Source organism: Macaca thibetana, chromosome 16 (assembly GCF_024542745.1).
Source record: "Macaca thibetana thibetana isolate TM-01 chromosome 16, ASM2454274v1, whole genome shotgun sequence".
NCBI classification, from domain to species: Eukaryota; Metazoa; Chordata; class Mammalia; order Primates; family Cercopithecidae; genus Macaca; species Macaca thibetana.
Genome location: NC_065593.1, coordinates 23,759,664 through 23,781,273, shown reverse-complemented (window position 1 = coordinate 23,781,273; position 21,610 = coordinate 23,759,664). Strand labels below are relative to the sequence as shown.

The 21,610-nt window shown below is 48.3% G+C and overlaps 1 protein-coding gene across 2 annotated transcripts; it reads right to left on the bottom strand.

The window, feature by feature from the left end:
* Positions 1-1,253: 1,253 nt before the first annotated feature.
* PIPOX (pipecolic acid and sarcosine oxidase) lies at positions 1,254-15,768 on the bottom strand. Of its 2 annotated transcripts, none has more exons than XM_050763339.1 (8): positions 15,559-15,768; positions 13,867-14,015; positions 5,441-5,654; positions 4,965-5,147; positions 3,863-4,009; positions 3,333-3,491; positions 2,666-2,741; positions 1,254-2,375 (listed from the first exon to the last, which is right to left on the bottom strand). In XM_050763339.1, the coding sequence occupies exons 1-8, from the start codon at positions 15,670-15,672 to the stop codon at positions 2,245-2,247; spliced, it is 1,173 nt and encodes a 390-aa protein (XP_050619296.1). In that variant the 5' UTR covers positions 15,673-15,768; the 3' UTR covers positions 1,254-2,244. The 2 variants fall into 2 exon arrangements, with proteins under 2 accessions (XP_050619296.1, XP_050619295.1); XM_050763338.1 differs by having other exon boundaries at positions 1,254-2,278.
* Positions 15,769-21,610: the final 5,842 nt, after the last annotated feature.

Here is a 21,610-nt window from a genome sequence, read left to right as displayed (position 1 = left end):
TAATAGAGGCTCACTCAATATTTGTGTTTTGAACAAATGCATGAATGAATGATCTTATTTGATCCTCACACACCCCTGTGGAGCTGGTCAGCATTATTATGCCCATTTACAGATATAATACTCCCATTTTACAGAGGCTGAGGTTCAGGGAACCATCTGAGATCACACAAAAAGCAGATTTGGCGTGGGGTTGACAGGTTTGGCTGGCATTTTTTTTTTTTTTAAGACTGAGTCTCGCTGTGTCACCTAGGCTAGAGTGCAGTGGCGCTGTCTCGGCTCACTGCATCCTCTGCCTCCTGGGTTCAAGTTATTCTCCTGCCTCAGCCTCCTGAGTAGCTGGAACTACAGGCGCTCGCCACCATGCCCAACTAATTTTTGTGTTTTTAGTAGAGACGGGGTTTCGCCACATTGGCCAGGCTGGTCTCAAACTGCTGACCTCAGGTGATCCACCCCCCTCAGCCTCCCAAAGTGTTGGGATGACAGGTGTGAGCCACAGCGCCCGGCCTTGGTTACTTTTTATAACACACTGGAGAATTAGTGCTAATACACATGCCTAGGACCTTAAGGACTCAGGCAGTTGAAGAGCTATTTCCTCTGTGTTGTATTTCCTTTGGGGCTATTTGTACTGTCATTCTCACTGCCTGCTCCTCCCCACTCTGTGATTCCCCCTAACACATCCTGCCCGCCCAGTCCCAGTTTTTCTCTCTAGAGCATTTTAACTCCTGTTCTGGGGCGGAACTGGCCCAATCTGGAGATCCTCCAGGTGGATTTCATCTGAGTGCATCCAAACTTGCTCGAGTCCCTGTTTCCACCCCTCACCCCTCCACCCACCCTGGGATGGTTATAAGCCTGTTCCCTTCCAAAGCAATTAGTGCAAGGAGGCCAGCCGACTCGGTGCTAATGCTGTTTCATTAAGTGGGAGCAATCCTAATGATAATAAAATGGCACATTTAACATTCAAACATTGAACAGGGTTTCTAAGCGAGTGTGTCTCTCTCTTTCTTTCTGGTATAACAGCTCCATCTTCATAAGGACCTGACAATACACCTTAATGAGAGACTGGGGAGCTGAGCATCTTCACACAACCAGAAAGGGGGTGAGGAGGAGACAAAGAATCCAGAGAAAGGGGGTGCAGCGCATTGAGGGGATAAAGACTCCAAGGGTTCCTGGGTTAATGGATTCTGTGGTGCTAATTTAGACAATTAGAGCCTGGAAGAAAGGAGGTCACACAGAAAAGAAAGCCCACTACAGACTTAATGCAGGGCAGTTATTTATTTGTTCAACAAATATTTATTGTTCATCGAAGATGAACCAGATTTTATGGGCATTTGTGACGGAGGCTGGCCTTAGCTTTAGGAAAAGGAGCTCCAAGAGCAGTAGTGATCTCTCAGATCATCTTGTTCACCCTCCTCGGGGGAGATTTAGTCAAAAATCCATCCCAAGCTCTTCAAATATCCCAACGAAGAGATTTATTTATTTATTTACTTATTTATTTATTTTTATTTTTATTTTTTTGATACAGAGTATCACTCTTGTTGCCCAGGCTGGAGTGCAATGGCACAATCTCGGCTCACTGCAATCTCCGCCTCCCGGGTTCAAGTGATTCTCCTGCCTCAGTCTCCCAAGTCACCTCTGGTAGAGGTGAACCTACCCACAGAAATGAGCTCATTTGTTTAAACGAGCTGGGATTACAGGCATGCGCCACCACACCCGGCTAATTTTGTATTTTTAGTAGAGGCAGGGTTTCACCATGTTGGCCAAGCTGGTCTTGAACTCCTGGCCTCAGGTGATCCGCCTGTCTCGGCCCCCCAAAGTGCTGGGATTACAGGTGTGAGCCACCACACCTCGCTCCCAGCAAAGAGAATTTTTAACAACTGCTTTGGTCTCCAGAGTCAGTTCTTGTGCCCTCTTCCTGATATATCCATCTCAAAGGTCTTTGCTACTCTGTGATTGTAGAATATCTGATCAGCCTTCTGGGAGCAAGAAAGTAGTTGTGAATGGGGAGGTGACCAAGGAAAGAAGGTGGACTCAATTGCCTGGTGTTTACGGGGGATTCAAGCGAGGCAGAAGGAAAGGGGAGCTGGCCAAGCAAAGAAGGTAGACTCAATCATCTTGTGTTTATGCGGGATTCAAGTGAGGCAGAAGAAAAAGGATGACATCTCAGGGATACTCCCTTCATCTGAGACATCTTCTCCATCTGTGAAATCGACTCCTGTGCACAGGAGGGAGGCTTCTGGCCAGAGGTCAAAGGTGGGCTTTGCCCAGGCTTGGGAAACGGCTGATTCGAAAAGGTGCCAAGTCATAAGATGGTGTTAGTTTCATGCTTAATTCATACAGGATCTTCCCCACCACAGGGGCCAGCTTGAACCCATGCCCTAGGAAGGGAAGAGCAGACTCTCAGGCAACTTCACAGACAGAGAGGCTGAGCTCTCTGGACATCCCCTACTTACCCAGACAGGGCTGACTATCCTCCTGGTCACATCCCAAAGCCAGAAGTGGCCTCCCACCATGAATACCCCTTTTCTAACTGCCCAGCCTCCTTATACCTACAATGTCCAGGCTTCAGCACCTATCTGGGCAGCTAAGAGTGTGGAAAATACCATTTCTCCTGGCGCTGAGTTAGGTCAGCTTTAAGGCACCCCATTCCCCCCATTCTCAGGCTCACCAGAGAATCCAGCACCAATGACAATGTTGTCATACTTTGGGTGGCGATCGAGAATGAAGTGCTCATCAGGGGTATTCTAGAAAGAAACAATCACACCTTGTGTTCTTTGAGGCTCGAGGGAAGAGGAAGAACTGCAGGCTCTAACTGGAAGGGGCTGGGCTGGATTTCTTTCCAGAAAGGATGGAATGAGGCACAGGGATGCTTTCCGCATGCCCGTGCCCTTCTGGGCGTGCCAGTCTTTCTCATTTGTCCATCTGCCTTTCTTCTCGCACAGAGCTATGAACACAGTAGGTGTTCAGTTAATCTTTGTAAACTAACTTTAGCCAAGATGCCTCAGGCCCTGGTGACATCTGTCTCTTCTCTTTGTCCCTAAGGCCTGCTCAACTGGAGGAGCTTGCCAAAAAATCTTTTAGAGCTCTTCTGGGAATCAGAGTGAAGGACTGACTGCCAGGCATAGCCTAGTTTCCTAATGAAGAAGAATAGGAATAATTTCCAACAGGCCCTTCTCTGGTAGAGGTGAACCTACCCACAGAAATGAGCTCGTTTGTTTAAAGTCAAACACTATGGCAGGGGTCAAACAATCGGGCCTGGCCAGTGCAAGGTCTGTCTCCTTCTTCCCTTCTGTAGAATGGTGAGGGGGCCCAGCAAGGCTGCCCAGACCCCTTACCGTGTACATGCAGCTCTCCATGACAGCAGGCTCGGGCTTCAGGTCAGGAAAGTGATCTCTGACAAAGCTGCTCACGATCTGGACGTCTCGGATGTCTGCGCGTGCTGTGGGGCTGTCCCGCTCCTCAGGGTCTGCATGGTTGCCGTGGTGATAGCTGACCTGGCTCCCAATCAGAGCGGCAGGAGTGGTGAGGGCTGGCCTTCTGCGCACAGCCACAGCCGAAGGGCAGGCGTGTACACAGGAGGGCCCCATCCATCATTCCATCCTTCCCCACTCCTGGCAAGTGCTGCGGGCTGTCACCTGAGGCTGCTTAGCTCTTGGTCCCTGCAACCACCCTATGTTTGCAAAGGAAGGGCTCCTTTTGCTGGACCTCAGGGCAGCTGAGGGTCTTTCCTTGCAAATCGCCAAGAGTGAAGCAGGCTCCTTCTGCTGCCCCTGAGACCCAAGGACGTCTATGGAGGGGAAAGTTAGAGCTGCTTCCCCCAATCTGCACTGGCATCTACCTGCCTTTTCTCGATCTTTCTGCTCACCTTCATCAGCCCTGGGTACTCTCCTGCAGGCAGTCCGTAGAGGTGGTGGGGATACAAGCCCAGCCACAGGAAGCATGGAAAGGCCTGGGACACACCATAGCTCCCAGGAACCCTCTCTCGCCAGTAACACACGTTGATCCGCAGGGTCTTGAGGCAGGGAGAGGAAGTGGGAGATGAAGAAAACCCATGGAACTGTACAGCAATGAGAGCAGTTTCTCTGGGCCCCTGTGGCTCTTTAACGCAAGCCTGGACACCCAGTTGAACTCATCCATGTTTGTCTCTCCCACTTCTCATGTTGTTTACCTGTTACATGTGTTACAATGCACAAAGATCTCTGAGCCTCTGTCTCTTCTCCCATTCTTAGTTTTCTCCCATAACTACACCCAGCCCCCTGCCCTATTTCTCTCTCTCTCTGGGAATTAATAAGACCTCAGGTTTATTGAGTGCTTACTACAAGCCAGGTTATGTCCTAAGGACTTTATTTTTATTTTATTTTATTTTATTTTATTTTATTTTATTTTATTTTTTTGAGACAGGGTCTTGCTCTGTCACCCAGACTGGAGTGCAGTGGTAGAATCACGACTCACTGCAGCCTTAACCTCCTAGGCTCAGGCCATCCTCCTGCCTCAGTCTCCCAAGTAGCTGGGACTACAAGCGCATGCCACTACACCTGGCTAAGTTTTTTTGTTTTTGTAGAGACAGGTTCTCACCATATTGCCCCGGCTGGTCTTGAACTCCTGGGCTCAAGAAATTCTCCTGCTTCGGTCTCCCAGAGTGTTGGGACTACAGGTGTCAGCCACCACATCCGGCCTCTTAAAGGCTTTATATGCAACATATATTAGGTTGGTGCAAAAGTAATTGTGGTTTTTGCCGTGACTTTGAATGGTAAAACTACAATTACTTTTGCACCAGCCTAATAATTTAATTCTCCGATAGTCCTATGAGGTAGCTATCATCCCCCAATATTACAGGTGATAAAATTGAGGCTCAGTGAGGTGAACGAATTTGCCCAAGGTTGTCCAGATCCAGGATGCAAATTTGACTCCATCAGGTTCCAAGGCTTCTCTTGAGCACCAACTCTCAGGCTTCCAACTACTCTTACCTGGAGAGGCAGCTCAATGCCCAGGGGACGGAGGAGCTGGTTGGTCCAAGGACCTGCCGTGATGACCAAGCTCTTAGCTTGGTAGCTCCTAGTGGTGGTTTTCACCTTGACCAGTAGCCCTGGGTTTATCTCCACCACCTTCTCTCCGTCATGCACTATGCCTCCTAGCTGTCGAACTGCATCCTGAAAGGGCAGGAGCAGGAAAAGGTGAATTAGTTCTGGATGTGGTTCACCCTGGTGGACAGAAAGCCACCTTCTCCATTGCAGCTACTCTAGGGCAGAAAAGAGTGCAGAATCTAGACCTGTCCTGTATTGACAAGGCCAGCCGCATATATATCACTGCCCTGCCCAAAAAGTCAAGACTAAGCCAGCAGGCCAAAGACCTCATCCAGAGGGGGGTCTTGGGCTGGCTGGTTGGGACCCAGGACGCCCAGAGCAGGGAGCACCTACATTGCCCCAGTGCTGTACGACATTACCTGCAGGGCTCTGAGGGCCTTGTATGCATAGAGAACTCCTCCGGAATTGTCCAAGAGCCCCACTTCTCCCCTGGTCAACCGAATATTTGGGAAACGTTGCTTCAGTTCCTCAGATGAAAGACACTGGTGTTCCACCCTCTGCCTAGACAGACTGGCCTGGATTGTCTTTAATTCTTGATTCTCCTTCATTCCCAGCAGCAGTAATCCAGTCTGCCTGTTAAAAAATAAGTCACCTAGGTGAAGGTACGTTTCAAAATCCTGGCCTGATGTGGTGACTTGCGCCTGTAATCCCCGCACCTCAGGAGGCTGAGGTAGGAGGATCACTTGAGGCCACTAATTAGTTCACTAGCAGCCTGGGCAATATCACGAGACTCTGTCTCTGCAAAAAGTAAAAAATTTTTTTAAAAGTAGCCAAGCGTGGTGTCACATGCCTGTGATCCCAGCTATTTGGGAGGCTGAGGTGAGAGGATCACTTTAGCCAGGGAGGTCAGGGCTGCAGTGAGCCATGATCGCACCGTTGCACTCCAGCCTGGATGAGAGAGCAAGCCCCTGCCTCAAAACAAAGCAAAACAAAGCAAAGCCCTGGACCATTTGCTCTCCTTCAGGAGGGATCTCAGGTCCAGGTGTAGGCACTGAGAGGAGTCATGGCCTCATGTTCAGAGAAGAGGTGAAGTCATCTAGATTCAGTCAGTAGAATCCCAGTATTCTCATGCTGATTTCCAGCCCATTCCCAAGTCGGCCCTTGGCTCTCACTGATTTTCTTGTCCTCTATGCCCCTTCTCAGGAACCATCCTGCCCTTGGATCCTAAGTTCTCCTTCATGTCCCATGGCTTGGAAGTGGTGGAAGTTCATTCAGTTTGATGATATTTCTTCCCCTTCCTCCTGTCCCCTGACCCCATTCACTATTTTGATCTCTCTGTTCTGTATTCTCCCCTGCCCTCCCCGCTTTCCTCTTTCTCTTTCTTGTCATATATGTTTGTACCTTCCTGAGTGTCTGTCTCGGTCTCTCAGTTCCTTAGAGACTGCCTGTTTTGTGGAAAGGGTCCTAAACTGAGAGACCTGGCTCTGTCTCTAGTCCAGGCTTCACCTTGGCCATGACCTTGATCAGGTCACCCACCTCTCTGGGCCCAGATTCCTCCTCTGTAACGTGCCTGTTGAACTACTGATGGTTCCTCACCAGGGTGATACCCCCCGCTTACCCACCCACCCAGGGACAACTGAAAATGGCATGACCCATTTTTGTAGTTGGCACAATGCCTGGGGCTGCCTCTCACATTTAGTGGGCAGGGGCCAGGGATGCTACGCCTGCAATGCTCGAGAAGATTCCACCCCAAATTCCAATGGCGTTCTCATGCAGAAACACTGGTAGACGGTCTCCTAGGGCTCCAGCAATACATTTGGTGACTGTGATTTTGTTTCTCCCTGTACCTCCCTCTATGCTTTTACTCCCTAAGGGGGTGAAAGCTGTTTCTCTTTCATGCTTCCTGCCTCTCTGTCACAAGAGACCAGAGCTCCCTTTTGGGGGAAACAGATAGAAACAATGGAAGAGTCGCTCTGGCCTTTGGGACCGTTTGTGTGGTCCTTCTCCATTGCAGCTACTGCACTGCCCAGCAGCGGCCTGGTACATCCCCCAGGTAGTGCACATAAAGCTCGTAATAGCCTATAATGGAGTCTCATGGATATTACATGCTTCCAAATCCCACATTATCTGGTTGGGGGGATTAAAGAGAAGATTGGGAGGGGTAGGGACACTGTGGGCCCTGGGGCGGGTGTCAGTACACAGAGCCGCGCAGCATGCCCAATCCATTTGCCATGGCCCCCGCCTACCCAGCATCCACCACCAGCGAGATAGCAACGAGAGCTCTGCCTCTTCAAAGCTCAACAGAGGAAAGATGCAGTGGAAATCCCTGCTCTTAGCAGACTGTCTTTTTTCTGTGGCCCCCGAAAGGACTTCAGATTGGTTCAGAGGTAATGAACACTTGCCTAGTTAACTTTTTTTTCCCCCCAAGACTGAGTCTAGCTCCGTCACCCAGGCTGGAGTGCAGTGGTGCGATCTGAGCTCACTGCAACCTCCGCCCCGGGTTTAAGCAATTCTCCTGCCTCACCCTCCAGAGTAGCTGGGATTACAGGCGCACACCACCACGCCCGGCTCATTTTTGGATTTTTTTAGTAGAGACAGGGTTTCACCTTGTTGGCCAGGCTGGTCTCGAATTCCTGATCTCATGATCTGCCTGCCTCAGCCTCACAAAGTGCTGAGATTGCAGGCAGGGGCCACTGCACCTGACAAAACTTTTTTTTTTTTTTAAATGGAGATGGAGTCTCTATCACCCAGGCTGGAGTGCAGTGGCACGTTCACAGCTCACTGCAGCCACGAGTGAGCTCCTCCTGCCTCAGCCCTCCAAGTAACCAGGACTACAGGCACATGCCACCACACTTGGCTAATTCTGCATGTGTGCAGAAATAGGGGTCTCGCTGTGTTGCAGAGGCCTATCTCAAACTCCTGGCCTCAAGCAATCCTCCTGCCTTGGCCTCCCAAATATCTGGGACTACAGGCTTGAGCCACCACACTTGGCTAATTTTTTGTGTTTTGTAGACACAAGAGTCACATGGTATGTTGCCCAGGCCTGTATCAAACTCCTGGCCTCAAGGGATCCTCCTGTCTTGATCTCCCAAAGTGCTAGGATTATAAGCATGAGCCACTGTGCCCGGCCCTAGTAAACTTCTTAGTCAATAAATAAGTATGAAGTCACTCAGGTGTATTTCCTTGAGCCCATTTTACCCAATGGGGTGCTGGCTGGGAGGGATTCTGGGAGAGACCTGGCTTAAACCACACCTAAGCAGATGTAATGTGAAATCCCTGACCTGAAAATTCCAGAGCAGCATATTCTAACCTCTGCCTGCAATATAGCAGCTTTGGCCGCTCATGTACTCTGAGATTTCCTTTCCCTTTTTCCATTGTTTCTTCCTCCTTTCCTTCTTCCTTCCTTCCTTCCTTCTTTCCTTGAAATGACTCCTCTTACAGGGATGTACTGTATGGGAAAAATGAACTCATGCCAAGACAACGGGCAAATCTGTCGAAATATGAAATGCTGAGTGATGTTCTAATTCCCAAGCCGTCCTGTGGTGGATGAAGCGGGAGCTCCCCATCCCTGGGAGTAATCAGTGAGCTGATTCTGCCGGTGAATGTAATTGTGCCGATTGTAATCATTTTGCTCCAGCTCTCTGGCCCTGTGGCATTTATTTCTTAGCCCAGATATTGATCTAACAGTGGGAAATTTTCCATCTGAATGTGTGATGCCGGACCCTCCCCTAGTCCGAAGATGTGTTTGGGAAATTCTCATTTTCCGTGGATCACAGCTAAGCTATTTGGCCTGAGGGAAACCGTGCGCTGCTGGAGAAATGCCTTGTATTGGAGAGAGATTTTTGACCATTATGAGCAAATCGGAAATAAATGTAAAACACTGCCTGGAAATGCAAGGGCCTGTCATTATAGGAGATAGGTGAGAGGCTCCTATGGGAAACGCTTAGAGAATTGGAAACCAGTCAATCAAAACCAAGATTGGAGAATGGGCCTTTTCCCCCCAGTATGAAGATAGATGGCTTCCATGGGCAGATTGAAAATCATTTAAGTGCTTATTTTCTTAATGGCTTTTTCTAGATCCCAACAAATAGACTGCTCATTCCGCATCAATTTCTCACCCCTATGTTCGTGACCTCCCTGTCTTCTTTTTTCTGCTTAGACCCGGGCTGCAAGTTTGGAAAGGAGAAGGGTGAGAAGAGACGAGGGCATCCGCAGGATAAAAAATGACTGGGAAATGAATGGTCAGGACTAACTACAAAGAAGGACTGAAAGCCATCACATGAGTTGCCAGGGAACCCTAGAAAAGAGTGCAGCTCCCAGCTCCCAGAATGCCCATCAGCTGAGTGAAGAGCATCTGGTATGAACTATTCCTTCCTCCCGACCCTAGCTTGATCCAGCACTAGGAAGAGGTAATTGAAGACTCCTCCCAAGGGCCTTGTTGACTCCTCTATGGCCCGACTAATGCGTCAGATACGATGTAGGGAGTTGGTGATCAGGGATTTCCACCAGTTACTGTAGCAGGACAGGGTGCAAGATGGAGTGGGGAGGAATTAGGTGGGGAGACAGCTCTCCCTGTACCTGCCATCTTCCATCCCAAGCTCCAGCTCTCCCCTCTCTGGGTTAAAAATGCCAAGCAAGTCAGCTCTGAGTCACCTTGGGGAAGGGATTCGAACGGGGACTTGGTAATGGCTGCTGTCTTTGTTGGTTTTGGAGGAGCTCTCAGCTTTTCATCTTCCGCTCAGTGGGCCGAGGTGGAATTGGTTAACAAAGACTGCTCCAGGGAGGGGATGTGGCTGACAAGCCAGACACTTCGCAGACACTAGAAGCAGCAGCTGCAGAGGGGGCCACCAGGTTCTGCCAGCAGCTGTACTGCCTACGGCTGTGATCTTGTCTGATATTGTCAGCTAAGCAGGGGCAGCCCGGGTCAGGAGCTAGATAGTAGGACTCAAAGGGAGAAGGCGGGGCAAAAAAGAGATGGGCCAGGGAGCTGGATTTTGCTGTTGGAATCAGCATCCTGGCTGTACACATCACAAAAGATTCAGACCTTGTGATCTGACACATGTGTCATTGTCTGTTCCCAGAATATATGCAAATATCCCAAACCCACCCATGTTTAGTATGCCGCTGTCACAGGAAGCAGCTGAACAGAATGAAAAGCACTGGACAACCACCTGAACTGCCAACTCCTAAAGGTTTTTTGTTTTTTTTTTTAAAATCATCATCAAATAGCATTAAGTATGCTCATATCTATCAGTAGTATTATGGTATTGTGCTGGTTCTTCTAGAAGAACCTGGGGAGAAGTAAGAACCACACAGATGATGAATCATTTAGAAAATAAGAATCAGTAAAAGCTAAAGGAATTAGAATGGCTTTTAGCCCAAAGGTAGTAGAGCTGTATTCAGATACCATTCTGAGAATAGGAAGTATCTGCTCTGTCCCTGCTAAGTAAAGAACCAAATAAATTAGTGTGCCTGAGTACATTAGGCTCGCCATAAGAAAGGACTTATAATAATAGAATAATAACAACAATAGTAAGAATACTTTAGCACTCTAGAGGTTTTTAAAGCATACTCACATAACTTTTCATTTTTCATAACTGAGGCAATGAGACATCGGAATGGTCTTTTAAGAAGGGCTGTGATATTTCCCTGTCTTTAAATGCATAGTAGCAGTCTTTTGACCTGGGATGATTTAGGCGTGAACTTCTTTGGAGACAGAAATGGACAAGTTAACCAGTTTGAGGTATCTTCCAGACCCATGGCCAGCAAGCCACCACTCAGGGACCAAATTTGGCCTTCTGCCTGTTTTTGTCTGGTCCATGATCCAAGACAGTTTTAAAATTTTTAAATTGTTGATGTTTTTTAATCCAAAGAAGAATAATGTTGAGTGATACATGAAAATTACATGAAGTTCAAATTTCAGCATCTATAAATAAAGTTTTATTAGAATACATCCAGGCTCATTTATTTACATCTTGCTTTCATGCTACAATGGCAGAGTTGAATAATTGTAACAGAGACCACATGGCCTGCAAAGGCTAAGATACTTACTAGGTGGCTATTTACAGATAAAGCTGGCCAACCTCTATTCTAGACTTAAGAGTATAGTAATTTTGTGATTTGCACTAATGGGATAAGACCCTGACTACCTGCCAGCAACCCTCTCATAAGATTGTGGGCAGAATGGAATGAGTTATAGGTGTCAGGTCCTTAGAGCAACTCTTAGTTTTTCTCTTTTCTTTTCTTTTTTTTTGGAGACAAAGTCTCATTTTGTCACCCAGGCTGGAGTGCGGTGCAGTGGCATGATCTCGGCTCTCTGCAACCTCTGCCTCCTGGGTGCAAGCAATTCTTCTGCCTCATCAGCCTCCCTAATAGCTGGGATTACAGGTGTCCACCACCATGCCCAGCTAATTTTTGTATTTTCAGTAGAGGCAGGGTTTCACCATGTTGACCAGGCTGGTTTTTAACTCCTGACTTCAGGTAATCCACCTGCCTCAGCCTCCCAAAGTGCTGGAATTACAGGCGCGAGCCACTGCACCCAGCCTAGTTTCTTATTGTAAACACTACATATATGGTGAGGAGGAGGAGGAAGATAGTTTTCCAGGTGCTGTTCTAAGCCCATTACCTACTTATCCTCACACCAGCACCATGACACAGGTATTAGTGTCCCTACTCCACAGATGAAAAAACTGAGTCTCTGGCCGGGCGCGGTGGCTCACGCCTGTAATCCCAGCACTTTGGGAGGCCGAGGTGGGCAGATCACGAGGTCAGGAGATCTAGATCATCCTGGCTAACGCGGTGAAACCCGTCTCTACTAAATATACAAAAAATTAGCTGGGCATGGTGGTACGCGCCTGTAGTCCCAGCTACTCGGGAGGCTGAGGCACAAGAATGGTGTGAACCCAGGAGGTGGAGCTTGCAGTGAGCAGAGATGGCGCCACTGCACTCCAGCCTGGGCGACAGAGCGAGACTCTGTCTCAAAAAAAAAAAAAACAACAACAACAACAACTGAGTCTCAACAGAGGTTCAATAGCTTGTTCCAAACCACACAGCTGAGTGTGTCAGAGCTGAGATTTAGAGCCAGGTCCGGTTTCAAAGCCCTTCCAAATTCCTGTGCTCCTGGCAAAGAGGAGGATTGTGCGCTTCTGAGAGTCTGCTACCCAAGGATCCCTCTCCCTCTTTCCTGCTGCCACTCCCCTTGGTATCTGTGGTTGTTGCACCCATCTGTCTCCTCCTGCCTTTCCTCCCCCTGTCGCTCAATGGAACAGGATGCAGCTGACCCAGAATGGATGGAAGGGACTGCCCCTTATTGAAAGGTGCTAGACGTTGGGCCAAGTATTTCACAAAAGTCTCATTTAATTCTCTCAGAGCCCTATGAGAAAAAGTGAGGCACAGAGAAGTCAAGAAACTTTTCCAAGATCACATATCTGGTGAGACATAGAGCACAAAGTCAAACCTAAGCCTGTCTCCCTCCAGAATCATCTCCCTCGGAAAGATTCCAGACACTCTAACAAGTCTTAGTTGTCTCATTGTGTGCTGGGAAGAAGTGTGCCCTCCAAGGCCCAGGGCGAGTCTCTTAGCAAAAGATACTCAGCAGTATTCACAGACAACTGACAGAGAAGGGTCCCTCTGCCAGGCCCCCCCCGCCAGCAAGACATGCTCCTTTATTTGGGTGCTGGGTGCATTAGCTGCCTCTGAATAAATCTGTAATTAGCTGCCCTGGCTGATTTGCATAATGGATTTCACTTTGTTCTTAAGTTAATGGTATTTTTGCAACAGAACACTAACCTCTTGGTTCCTGGCCATTAAAATAACCACCACCCTATAGGGTAGAGCCAGGGTTTGTAGGAAGTTCAGTTAAGAGTCACAGAGGAGGTGGGAGGGAGGCGGGATGGTTAAAGTTCCCATTGCATCACAGATTATTGGCTTTCTTTCCCATGAGTATTTGAAAGGTCAAGGGTTGGAGAGAGCCATGAAGGTAGCAGAGAAAGAGGTGCAGGCTCACTCCCTGGCAAGCAATCCAGCCTGGGGAACGTCCCCATTTTGTTCCTACAGGAAAAGGTACTCAGAGAGAACAAAATGGGTTTATAGGGTTGCTACAGGGGGTGAGGACCCCTCAGGAAAAGTTAGGATATTGGTTGGACTATAAAGAATCCTGGGCCGGGAGCGGTGGCTCACGCCTGTAATCCCAGCACTTTGGGAGGCCGAGGCGGGCGAATAATGAGGTCAAGAGATCAAGACCAGCCTGGCCGACATGGGGAAGCCCCGTCTCTACTAGAAATACAAAAATTAGCTGGGCGGGGTGGCATGCACCTGTAGTCCCAGCTACCTGGGAGGCTGAAGCAGAAGAATCGCTTGAACCCGGGAGGTGGAGGTTGCGGTGAGCCGAGATGGTGCCACTGCACTCCAGCCTGACAACAAAGCGAGACTCCATCAATAATTTTAAAAAAAGAATCCTGAAAGCAGCCTCCTCCTCTATCTCAACCCCTGCCCTAAAAGAGTTGCAGAGGCCTCCACAGAGTTGAAAATACACTCTCCAGCAGACTCCTGCACCACTCAGGGCATCTGCCACACGGTGCCTTGCCAGCAGGCTTTCCATTACCGCTTCTACTAGCCTTGGACACATGGTCTGAACCCAGTCCTGCAACGCAGAGCCTGACCAGAGTCAGTTGGACCTGTGGGGTGACCACCACGACAGCAGAACTCTTCCATGCATCTGGTACTTCCTGAGGCCTTGTGTCCCTCCCGTGGCATTCCAAATGTTCCATAGCACTGCCACTTCACACACTAAAAGCACCTGCAGGTGCAGAGCCCCATGATTCAAGGAATTCCTCCCACAGCCCACCTGTGCAATTGGGTTCCAGCCTCGTGCTCCAACTGGGCCCATATCTGATAACACTCATGCATCATCTGGGTGTAAAAGTCTTCCAGGTATGCCTTTCGGATTATCCGGCTTTGTCCATGGGAGCTTCCTCGGGAGTGTGGTAGAAAGAACTGGAAGTGGAAAACAAGAGAGATGATGGAAGCCATTACCCCTCACACTGCATCCCCCGTTAGGAGCCATCTCTGCGTGTGCTGTCAACCAGGATCCATTTATCCTTCAAATATTTCCACACAATCTGGGGAAGGATTATACACAGGAAGATAATTTGAGCCAGGAATGCAAGACCAGCTTAGGCAATATAGCAAGACCCAGTCTCCTCAAAACTTTAAAAACTATCAGGTGTGGTGGCACTTGTAGTCCCAGCTACTTGGGAGGCTGAGGTAGGAGGACTGCTTAAGCCCAGCAGTTTGAGGCTGCAGTGAACTATGATAGTACTACTGCACTCCAGCCTGGGCAATAGAGTGAGATCCTGTCTCAAAAAAAAAAAAAAAAAATCCATACAATCTTTCCAAATTCTCTCTTTATGACCAAGTTACTGACTTGGCAATCAAGATAGAAGTTCTTCAATAGCACTAACTTGGGCTTCCTTTTGCTAACACTGTTCACATCCAGAAAGAAGTTCCTTTGTTAGCTAATCTTCAACCATCCTGCTGCAATCTCACCTCGCTTAGATTCATAACGAAGAAAAATTAGAAAAAACCTTCCAGTTCAACTAGTCTAGCCCCTTCATTTTATGAACAAGGAAACTGATGCTGACTTTATTTCTCTGTGGCTACAGATCACTCAGGGTAAGAGAACCACCTCAGGATTCAGCAACAATGAGTTTCCTGAGAGGATGAACCAGGAATCCCTTGGGCTTTGAGAAAACTGATAGAGAAATGAAGAAGGTTTCTAAATACTCTGGCTCATTACCAAGAAGAGCAAACCATAGCCAGCCTGGGTAACTGCAGGCAGAATGGAAAGGGAGAGCCCACTGCAGTGGAAAGCTTTGATGATAGCTGGGTGGCCCTGTCCTCAAAGGACCCCACAGACACACAGGCCCACCAGCAGATGCAGTGGTCACTGCAGACTGCACTGCATAGCAGGAAAAATAAGACCTCAGTCTCACTTATCACGTATCAAACAAGGAGGCTGCTATTATCTGGAGGTGGCAAAAAAAACCAAAACAAAACAAAACCGAAAAAACAGAAGCTTCTGCTGGGTTCTGGGGTGAGAGGCCAGGAATATGCAGGACATAATCCTACCTCTTAGGTGGATAAATCAACCTTTGCCTCTAGGCAAAATTGTCTTTACTTTAGGTTACCCAGAGAAGAACCAATTATTTTTCTTGGGGGGTGATCAACCATTTGGGCGCAGAAGGGACAGAGCAGTGAGAAGGAAGAGAACAGGGCCTGGGACGCTTGGTCAAGGGCAGGAACTGGGAAGCAGTAGAAAGAGGAAATGTGCCTAGAAACCCAATGTGGGTGTGAGGGATGTGAAACTTCTTTGAATTGTCATGAAACACACTAGGCAGCTAAGATACAAATTACACAGAATTTTTGATGATTCAGGCCCTTTGGCCTTGCCCTGTAGCCTGCTGGCTCTGAAAACCCCTCTGCAGGGGAGGAGGCTAGGACAGTCCTTACAGCCGGGGGTGCAGAAGGGACACAGTACCTGCTCCAGCAGGAGGACTCTCTTCCTGTGTTTGGCCAGGTGGTATGCGGTGAAGCAGCCCTGGATCCCAGCCCCAATCACAATGGCGTCCCAGAGATCTTTCTGAGCTGCCATGATGCCCACTCAGCCCCACAGCCACAGAGCCTCAAAGGCAAAGGCAAACAAAGACGGGCTCCCGGCTGAAGGACAAGGAGGAAGGCAAAGTCCAGCCTGGCCAGTGTTCCCACAATGCCCTGGGGCCGTGTCCTCCCCCTTCCTTCCCTGCCAAGCCTGGCCCAGGGCTCAGCCTCCCTTCCCCTGCGGAGCAGAGCTGGGTAGTCTGATTTGTGAGGTTTAGCCCAGCTCAGCTGCCAGCCTCACCCTTGCATCCCTGTGGCTTTCTATTCTTGGCTCAATTATTGTCATGCAAATGGGCTCCTTCCTTTGCCACCTTCCTGTCTCATTATGATCTTTGTCTCAGGACTTCGGCCCTGGAATTTCAATGCCTCCTAGACCATACTGGGCACTGGGAATGCTGCCTCCCTCTGCTGGTTTTCCCCTCTTCAGTCAGATTTCCTTTAGAGATTCTAGAGGGCCCAGCTAAGAACTTGGCATGATGCCCAGAATAAGACCCACCTCCCTGGTGGGTGGTGAGGTCAGGGGGTAGAGGCAGGGGCCAATTGGGAGGGCAGTTTTGTGATTATGAAATTATTCCCAGCGTGTTTTACTTTCATTTTGAAGAAAGGAGAAGAAGAAATGATCCTGAAAAGACAGAAAGGACAGAGTGAGAGGAGAAGCCCTCTCCTCAGCCACAGAGAGGGGACCAGGCCAGCCCAGTGCTTAGAGGGGCCCCACGTTGAACGTCTCTCTGTCCCAGGCAGTATGCTTAGTAAGTACTGATACTGGCATTCGGGACAGAGCCAGGATGGGTAGGGCCTGATTCTCATACAGTTTGAGGGTCCTCTTTGAGAAAAAGGAAAAAGGAGAATTATGAATACAAAATTAGATGCCCGGATGTGGAAGAAACTGTTTAGTTAAAGACCCCCATGGTTGAAGTTTCATTTGCTTCATGGTAAATCTGCCTCTGCATGCGTTATCTCATTTACTCCTCATAGCCCTAAGAGTTTCTGCGGGTTTTGTTTTTGGTTTTTTGGGTTTTGAGACAGGATCTCTGGGATCTCACTGTCACGCAGGCTGGAGTGTAGTGACACGATCTCGGCTCACTGTAGCCTCTACTTCCTGGGCTCGAGGGATCCTCCTACCTCAGCCTCCTGAGTAGCTGAAACTACAAACGCACACCACCATGCTCAACTAATTTTGTTTATTTTTCGTAGAGACGAGGGCTCACTATGTTTCTCAGGCTGGTCTCGAACTCCTGGACTCATACAATCCTCCCACCTTGTCCTCCTAAAAGCTGGGATTACAGGTGTGAGCCACCGCACCTGGCTTAGGAGTATTTTTATGCCCACTTTTGGCAGCTTAAGGATGGCCCCAAATTCTTTATCACTCCTTCCATCACAGGATCTGTGACTGCTTAACCAATAAAATATGGCAAAAGTGATACCATGACACTCTCTGGCACAGCCCTAAAGAGACTGGCAGCTTCCTCTTCTTATGTTGGAGCCCTTACTTTTTTTTTTTTTTTTGAGACGGAGTCTCGTTCTGTCATTCAGGCTGGAGAGCAGTGGCGCGATCTCGGCTCACTGCAACCTCTGACTCACGGGTTTAAGCAATTCTTCTGCCTCAGCTTCCCGAGTAGCTGGGCCTACAGGCGCATGCCACTATGCCTAGCTAATTTTTATATTTTTAGTAGAGATGGGGTTTCACCATATTGGCCGGGCTGGTCTCGAACTCCTGACCTCATGATCCGACTACCTCAGCCTCCCAAAGTGCTGGGGTTACAGGCATGAGCCACCGCACCTGGCCAAGGAGCCCTTATTCTTTGAGCCCTGAAGCCACCACGTTAGAAGTGCAGGTATCCTATGGGAGAGTCCACGTGGAGAGAACCTGGGACCATGTGGAGAAGCCTAAATAAGAATGAAGTTATCTTGACTTGGGAGGCTGAGTCAGGAAGGATCGCTTGAGGCCAGGACTTCCAGACAAGCCTGTGCAACATAGCAAGACCTTGTCTCAAAGAAAGGTGAAGTCATCTTGGTTCCTCCAGCCCAGCCTAGCACCAGCTAAATTGTACCAAGTGACCCAATTGATGCTACATAGTGCAGAAGAATCACCCAGTCAAGCTTCATCTGAGTTCCTGATCCACAAAACCATGAAACAGAATAAAATGGCTGTTGTTTTCAGCCACAACATTTTGGGGAGGTTTTTTACATAGCCGTAACGAAAATACTACTTAATGGCTGAAGACATGAAGGCTGAGAGAGGTTCTATCTTACCCAAAGCCATACCTTTGGTATACAAAGACACTGAGGCTGGGCACAGTGACTCACATCTGTAATCCCAACATTTTGAGAGGCCGAGGCGGGAGAATCACTTGAGGCCAGAAGTTTGAGACCAGTCTGGGCAACATAGCAAGACTGCATCTCTACAAAAAATGTTAAAAATTAGCCAGGGATGGTGGTGTGTGCCTGTAGTCTTACTTACTTGGGAGGCCGAGGCAGGAGGATCGCTTGAGCCCAGAAGATTGAAGCTGCAGTGAGCTATAATCACACCATTGCACTCCAGCCTGGGCAATGGAGCAAGATTCCAGCTTTATGCAAAAAGAAAAGAAAAGAGAAAAGAAAAGAGAAAAGAAAAGAAAGGAAAAGAAAAAAAAGAAAAGAAAAGAAGACACTGAGTTGTGAACCTGGGTCGGTCTGCTCCAGAACCCATCCCTTTAACCACTGTGCTTTACTGAGGACGAGTCAGAACTTGTAATGATGATTCTGATTTCAGTATTTTGCTGTTTCTCCCACAATGAGTGGGAGAAAATAATGGTCCAGGAAACCCACATGACTACAGGGAGCTGCCCAGCCTCTGTACAGTGGCCCACCAAGGCCCCCAGCAACGCTTCTCATTCCACAAGTAATCCCCCAGACTGGTCTTGGCAACTGGCTGTCCTCTCAGCCCAGCCCTTTTGTTCCTAGGAAAACAGGAACCCAGAGAGGAGGTGCCATTGGACTGGATTTTTCTTTCTTTCATCTTTTTTTTTTTTTTTCCTGTTACAGGATTTCATTCTGTCACCCAAGCTGGAGTGCAGTGGTGGCAGACAATAATGCAGTGGTTTTGCCATGCTGCCCAGGCTGGTCTGAAACTCCTGGGCTCAAGCAATCTGCCCACCTAGGCCTCTCAAAGTGCTGGGACTGGCCGGGTGCGATGGCTTACGCCTATTATCTTAGCACTTTGGGAGGTCGAGGTGGGAGGATCATTTGAGGCCAGGAGTTCAAGACCAGACTGGTCAACATGGCAAAACCCTGTCTCTACTAAAAAATACAAAAATTGGCTGGGTGTGGTAGTGTAGACCTGTAATCCCAGCTACTCAGGTGGCTGAGGCAAGATAATTGCTTGAACCCAGGAGGCGGAGGTTGCAGTGAACCCAGATTGTACCACTGTACTCCAGCCTGGGCGAGAGAGCAAGATTCTGCCTAAAAAAAAAAAAAAAAAAAAAAAAATGCTAGGTTACAAGCAAAAGCCACCATGCCTGGCTTTTTTTTTTCTTCTTAAAAAAAAAAAAAAAAAAAAAAAAAACCAGTATGTGTATATATATATATATATATATATATATATATATATATATATATATTTCAAGAGTCCAGAAATCCTCACAACTCCATCTGCCACTCCCATCCCCCAGAACAGGCCAGCATCCACATCACAACTGGACAGCTCCCCAGAGTAAAAAATGGCTGACATAACCGAGAAAAATGTACTATCTGAGTATGTAAAGGCTTGATATAAATATATAAGATCAGCCCCCAGATTTCTCTTGATAAGATGTCAGAGGAGATGAACAGTTTACGCACAAGGAAAAGCAGACAATAAATCCTCACATGGAAGTGTGCCCAGTCTCACTAGCAATGAAAAAAATGGGAATTAAATAACTGCAAGGTACTATTATATGCCTATTAAATGAGCAAAAATAAATAAAAATGACAACATCTTATGTTGTCAGTGCTATGGGGACAGACATAGAGGAGGGTTGCAATTTGGGTTGACAGGATCTCCTGGAGGTGGCTGGGGCAACACACAGCAATCCGGGTAAAACAGCTCAAACCTTCTGACCTAGAAATTCAATCTGGGGAACCATATCCCAAGGGGAGACAAAGGTATGAAGATATTTATATCTGTGCTTTTACAGTATTAAAAAAATGAGAAATAACCCAACCACAAGGAATGGCTGAACAAGCTCTGGCTCACTGGCACAATGGAATACTACGTAGCTATTCCCAATAACAAGCTGGACTCTGCTATGCAGAAATGTGTGTATGAGATAATCCTGAGAAAGGCAAGCAGAACACAAACAGACATACACACACATTGCAACCAAGTGTTCTGCGTGTGTGAGATCAAAAATCGAAAGAGAACTTGGTGGGGTAATTGAGCTTCATGCTCATTAGTTGCCGTATTCTATAAAAACCACACATCCATTCACAATTTGTAAAAGAAGGAGCAAGCCCCCGGGGAAGCAGATGCTTCAAATCTCCCTGGCCCCTGGTTCCAGGGCCTGGGGAAGTTCACTCTTTGTTCTAATCTCAGTTCTTCCTGCTGCCCTCGATATTTCTTATTGTTCAGTCCTCCAGGGAAGCTACAAAGCGTCTCTGTATCCCGCACCCCCACCCCCACTTTGTTTAATACAATATCTCTTCAGAGATAAAATGACAATTCCATTTCCCCATCCCTACTTCACAAGGCTGCCCTGGATTCCTGGATGCAAGCATTCTGCTTCTCGTTAAGAATTTCAAACAGCTCCTCCGAAAGCAGACACTGGCCGTGGCCCAACCTTGAAATGAAAAGCGAATTGACTTCTGAAGCCTTCCCCTTCTCGCAGGGTTCCCCGTCCTTGTGGCTGTCCTGACAGGGGCAGGCAGAGAGAAGCTATCCACTCAAATTCCGTTTTAACACCCATTCTGGATCGGAAGACTATTAAAGGGAGAGCCAGCAGCCTTACACCTTGCTGCTTGTGCGTGTCAGCAATCGCTTCTCGTGTCCTGGGGCAGAGATGCTGAGGATATGAGGCTGAGCTGCTCATCTGATGGCTTGATTGACACTTTGCAGATGGGGGTGGGAGAGCTGAGCCAGGGAAGCAGCAAGCTGTACAGATCAGAAATAATGAGAGGACCAGAATCCGGAGAGAGCAAGGAATAAATGAGGGACCTAGGAGTTGGATGGCAAGGGAAACACTTCTGTTCTCTTTTCCCTGCCCTGCTTTGCCAAGGAGCCTGGGGCAAGGAGGCAGACAGGCAGACCAGGAAGGGCTCCCTGGACCCATCCTGCCAGCTGCTGGGGCATCTGGGGCATCCAAACGTGCGAAGGATGCCAGCGTGAGAAAACAGAGAGCGGTAGAGCAGGCTTTGGGCATGGTCTCCATACACATCGCCAGCCCAGTTCAAGTCTCAGGTTTAATCTCTTCTCCACCATCCTCCCTCCTTTTGCCCCTGGGGTCATCTACCCACCATCTCTTACCTAGATTATTGCATTAACCTCAAAACATTTCTCCCTGCCCCATCCTTGCCCCTCTTAATCTATCCTCCGCGTCCCAGCCAGAGTCATCTCTCTAAACAGCAAATCTGAACAGGTCACTCTCTGCTGAAAATTATTTAATAGCTGCCTATTTCCTATTAGGTTAAAATCTAAATTCTTTAGCTTGGCACACAAGGCAGTTCACACTACGGCCTCTACCTGCTCTTGCAGCTTCGTCTCAGGTCCCTTCTCACTGTGTCCTTTAAGCCTGGGCAACGCTGCTCCCAGAGAGGTTTCAGCATTCGGCATGATTCTTCCAAATTCCCTGACACCCCCAAGCCCACTTAGACAGCTTCTCTCGTATGCTCCCTTCCCGCCCTGCGCATCTCAATAACACTGAGCACATTGCATTGTAATTGTTTGCGTGTCTGCCTTCCCCCAAGCTCTTTAAGGAGAA

Bases quoted from the DNA above. Each gene is read 5' to 3' on its own strand.
- PIPOX (XM_050763338.1), bottom strand. From the start codon at position 15,672: ATGGCAGCTCAGAAAGATCTCTGGGACGCCATTGTGATTGGGGCTGGG. The intron at 4,010-4,964 runs GTAAGAGTAGTT...CCCTGCCTCAAG, and splicing joins GCATTGAGCTGCCTCTCCAG to ACCCTGCGGATCAACGTGTG. The intron at 2,742-3,332 runs GTAAGGGGTCTG...GTTTCTTTCTAG, and splicing joins TGGAGAGCTGCATGTACACG to AATACCCCTGATGAGCACTT.